Source organism: Meleagris gallopavo, chromosome 30, assembly GCF_000146605.3.
Source record: "Meleagris gallopavo isolate NT-WF06-2002-E0010 breed Aviagen turkey brand Nicholas breeding stock chromosome 30, Turkey_5.1, whole genome shotgun sequence".
Taxonomy (NCBI): Eukaryota; Metazoa; Chordata; class Aves; order Galliformes; family Phasianidae; genus Meleagris; species Meleagris gallopavo.
The window spans coordinates 2074346-2078762 of record NC_015040.2 but is presented as its reverse complement, the minus strand read 5'-3'; the positions used below and the strand labels follow the sequence as shown (position 1 = coordinate 2078762).

Below are 4417 nucleotides of genomic sequence, written 5' to 3'. Positions count from 1 at the left end.
GCTCCCCATCCCCACAGCTCCCGCCCCACATCCCCACTCATCCCCCCATCCCCACCACCTCAGCGGATGCTGCCATCCTCCCCTCCGCTCTGCAGCTTCTCCCTCTCGATGGACCAGAGCAGCTCCTGCACGAAGCGCACCTCGGATGCCACCTGCTCAGCCAGGGCACCGTAACGCTTCTCCAACCTCCGGTAGCGCCGGCGCAGCCCCCCGGCTGCCTGCATCACATTCCTGCTCTCCTCCTGCGCCCGCTGCCGGGCGGACTCAGCTCGGAGCAACTCCTGCCGGATCTGCCGCAGGTCGCGGCCAATGCTCTCATTCTCCTCTTTGTACCACGATTCCTTTTCCTCGTAGATGGACAGCAGAGCCTCGATGTCCTCTCGGAAGGATTTCTTGTTCTTCTGGATCTCACGGAGGGTCTCCTCCGCCGCCGCCACCTCCTCCATCACTTTGGAGAAGCGTTCGAAGTTGATGTAGGTGTTGTTGGGCGGCATGCTGGAGTGAGACTTGATGGTGTATTCCTTCAGCCGCGTCGTCTTCAGCCGCCGTCGCTGCTCTGCCTTCTTCCCACTGTCCTCATTGCGGACGTTCCTCCTCTTGATCACCTGTGGGGAGGTGGGAGGAAGTGGGAATGGGGCAGTGCAGTGGGGCCGGATTGGCCCTATGGGGTGGGAGGAGCACCAAAGGCACCAGAAGGGACTCACAGGGACAGGAGCACAGAATGGGTTGGGTTGAGGCGGGTTGAGTTGGGTTGAGGTGGGTTGAATTGAGGTGGGTTGGGTTGGGTTGAGGTGGGTTGGGTTGAGGTGAGGTGGGTTGGGTTGAGTTGGGTTGGGTTGAGGCGGGTTGGGGTGGATTGGGTTGGGTTGAGTTGGTTTGGGTTGAGGTGGGTTGGGTTGAGTTGTGTTGAGTTGGTTTGGGTTGAGTTGGGTTGAGGTGGGTTGTGTTGAGGCAGGTTGGGATGGATTGGGTTGGGTTGAGGTGGGTTGGGTTGAGGTGGGTTGGGTTGAGGTGGGTTGGGTTGGGTTGAATTGAGTTGTGTTGAGTTGGTTTGGGTTGAGTTGGGTTGGGTTGAGTTGGGTTGAGGTGGGTTGAATTGAGTTGGGTTGAGTTGGGTTGAGCTGGGTTGGGTTGGGTTGGGTTGAGGTGGGTTGGGTTGGGTTGAATTGAGTTGTGTTGAGTTGGTTTGGGTTGAGGTGGGTTGAGTTGAGGTGCATTGGGGTAGGTTGAGTTGTGTTGCGTTGGGTTGGGTTCAATTGAGGTGGGTTGAGGTGGATTGGGTTGGGTTGAGTTGGGTTGGAGGGACTCCAAAGATCTCCCCATTCAACCCTCACTACAGATGGTGCCCCTCAGTACATCAGAGTGCCCAGGACCCACCCACCCCCAACGTCTCCAGGGATGGGGCAGCGCAGTGGGGTGGCACTGCCCCAGCACCCGACCCCACAGAAACAGTGCACACTTCCTCCAGACCCCCACACAGCCTGAGCCACCGCATCGCTGAGCCCCACTGCTGACCACACACGGGACATCATGAGACTCAAACCACAGATCTGAGTGCTGTTCCAGTGCCACAACAAATCCACGTGGCTTCGGGCCACAGCCCACCCCACTCCCCCCGGCCCCCATCTGCCCCACAAGCCCCAAACCATCACCTGGAAACCCCATACCTTGATCCAGGGGTGCTCCAGGCTCTGAGCTATGGTCATCCGCTTCCTGCAGCAGCAGTGGGGTGGGACGGGGGGATGGGGATTGGGGGGGGACAGGAGGAGAGGGGACAGGATCAGGGGGATGGGATCAGAGAGGCACAAAATCAGGGGGGCCACGCAGGGTCAGCCTTCAATCCACCGCTTCCTCACAACCCCATTCCCTCCCTTCCATCCGCTGCAGCTACAGGTGACCCCAGAGAAACCCACCCCACACCGATGTGGGGCACAGCCAGGCCCACGGCAGCCCCTGCCACCCACATCCCAACCCTCACTTGGGGTCCTTGACCAGCAGCCGGCGGATGAAGTCCTTGGCCAGCTCGCTGGTGCTGCTGAAGTATTCCTCATCAAAGTCGTAGTTGACGGCGGAGATGTTGGTGAGGGTCTCCTGCTTCGTTTCCCCCAGGAAGGGGGAGGCCCCGCTCAGCCTGCAGCAATGGGGAGATGCTCAGCCCCACATTCCCACCCCCTGCAGTTCCCCCACTCCCGGCCCCACTACTCACAGGATGTAAGTGATGACCCCAATGCTCCTGGAAGGGAAAAGAGGAGGTCAGAGCCTCACGGCGTCCCCCAACGTGGCACAGGGGGGACGTGGGGAAAAGTCCTCGCCCCCCACTGGGGTTCACTCACCACATGTCAGCCTCCAGCCCCAGCGGCTCATAGTTCACGATTTCTGGTGCTTTAGGAAGGAAGAAGGGAGAAAAATAAACTCATTTTTGGGAGAAAAATAAAATTATCTGTCCCCATGAAGACACCCATCCCCACTGTATGGATACATGGGGAACCTCGCTCTGCCCCACTGTTCCACAGGGAGATAACCCACCCAGGGGCATCTCTGCAGGATGAGGCCAACATTTCTGAGCCCAGAGAACCCCTCCCACCCCCAAAACTGTGCCTCACCCACAAATTCCGGGGTCCCAAAAATGTTCTTGAACTCATTCCCAGCTTCGATCTTGTGGGCGATCCCAAAGTCGATGAGTTTGATGCGAGGGTTGGGCACGTTCTTGTCCAGCAACATGATGTTCTCCGGCTGTTGGGGGGTGGGGATGATCAGTGCTTCACCCCAGTGCTGAACATGAGGTGTTCCACAAGCCAGCAGTGTGCCATGGTGGCCACAAAGACCGATGGTTGACCAGTGGTTGACCACAAGTCAGCAGTGTCCTCCTGTGGCCAAGAAGGCCAACGGTGTCTTGGTTGACCATGAGTCACAATGGGCCCCGGTGGCCTCAAAGGCCAGTGGTGTCCCAGTTGACCAATGGTTGACCAACAGTTGGCCACAGGTTGACCACAAGACAGAAGTGTGCCCCAGCAGCCATGAAACCCGGTGGTGTCCCAGTTGACCAACGGTTGATCAACAGTTGGCCACAGGTTGACCACAAGTCAAGATGTGTGCCTCAGCAGCCACGAAGGCCAACGGTTGACCAATAATTGACCAACAGTTGGCCAATGGTTGACCACAAACCAAGATCTGTGCCCCAGCAGCCACAAAGGCCAACAGTTGATTGACCAACAGCTGGCCAATGGTTGACCACAAACCAAGATCTGTGCCCCAGCAGCCACAAAGGCCAACGGTTGACCAATAATTGACCAACAGTTGGCCAGTGGTTGACCACAAGCCAGCAGGGCATCCCAACAACCACCAAGGCCAGCAGCGTCCCAGGTGACCAATGGTTGGCCAAGGGATGACCAACGGACAACCACAAGCCCACAGAGTGTCCCAGTGGCCAAAAAAACCAACAGCATCCCAGCTGACCAACGGCTGACCACCCAACGGTCCCACCTGACCCCTACAGCTCCCACCCCCACCCCAGACCCCCACCTTCAAGTCAAAGTGTGCGATGCGCTTGGAGTGCAGGTAATGCACCCCGTCCAGGATCTGCTTGAGGAACTGCGTGGCCTCCTCCTCCGTCAGCGACTCTTTCTCCGCCAGGAAGTCGAAGAGCTCCCCGCCCGACACCAGCTCCAGGATCAGCACCACGTCCGTCTTGTTCTCGAAGATGTCGTGCAGGGTGATGATGTTGGGGTGCTGGATCTCCCTCAGGATGTCCACCTCCCTCTCGATCTCCTCCCTGCTCACCCCCCGACGGCTCGACGACAGCCGGCGCTTTTTGATGAATTTGGCTGCGTATTCCAGGCCTGTTTTCCTCTCCCGGCATTTTCTCACGATGGCAAATTGGCCGCTGTGGGAGGAAAGAACCTGAGAACCTTCAGCGCCGCTCAGGCAATGGGAGAAGGCACAGATCCCAACAGCCGGTGGGAAGCGGGGTTCTCTCGGATGCAGCCAACATCCTGCCAGGGTGGGGACGGGGCAGAGCAGCCCCTATAGCAGAGCCCACAGGGCTGCCCCATAAACTCGGGGTGCGTCCCAACCCTGCAGCGTGGGATGTGGGAAGGAAATCCCTTCCTCCCAAGGACGCAGCAGCTGCTCAGCTGTCCCCACGCTGCCGGGCCGTGCAGGAATCCAGCCCCACAGCCCCGCTCGTCCGTGACCCCAACCTCTGGCCGCAGGGTCGGGGCCGCTCATCCCGACGGATGGGGCTGGGGCTGTCGGTCCTTCGCCCCATCTCTCAGCCATACGGTCGGGGCCGCTCATCCCAGGCTGCTCCCAAACGCCCGCAGCCCCGTGGAGGAGGACGCAGCCCCGCAGCTCAGCACCGCCGCCCCTCCGGCCCTCCCCGCCTGACGTCCGTCCGTCCGTCCGTCCGTTCGTCTCT

The 4417-nt window shown here is 59.6% G+C and overlaps 1 protein-coding gene across 1 annotated transcript; it reads right to left on the bottom strand.

The window, feature by feature from the left end:
• Positions 1-7: 7 nt before the first annotated feature.
• Positions 8-4227, bottom strand: DAPK3 (death associated protein kinase 3). Its single transcript, XM_019609958.2, has 8 exons — positions 4207-4227; positions 3523-4023; positions 2604-2733; positions 2334-2382; positions 2207-2233; positions 1979-2131; positions 1668-1713; positions 8-605 (listed from the first exon to the last, which is right to left on the bottom strand). Exons 1-8 carry the CDS (start codon positions 4225-4227, stop codon positions 60-62), a joined length of 1473 nt encoding a protein of 490 aa, XP_019465503.1. The 3' UTR covers positions 8-59.
• Positions 4228-4417: the final 190 nt, after the last annotated feature.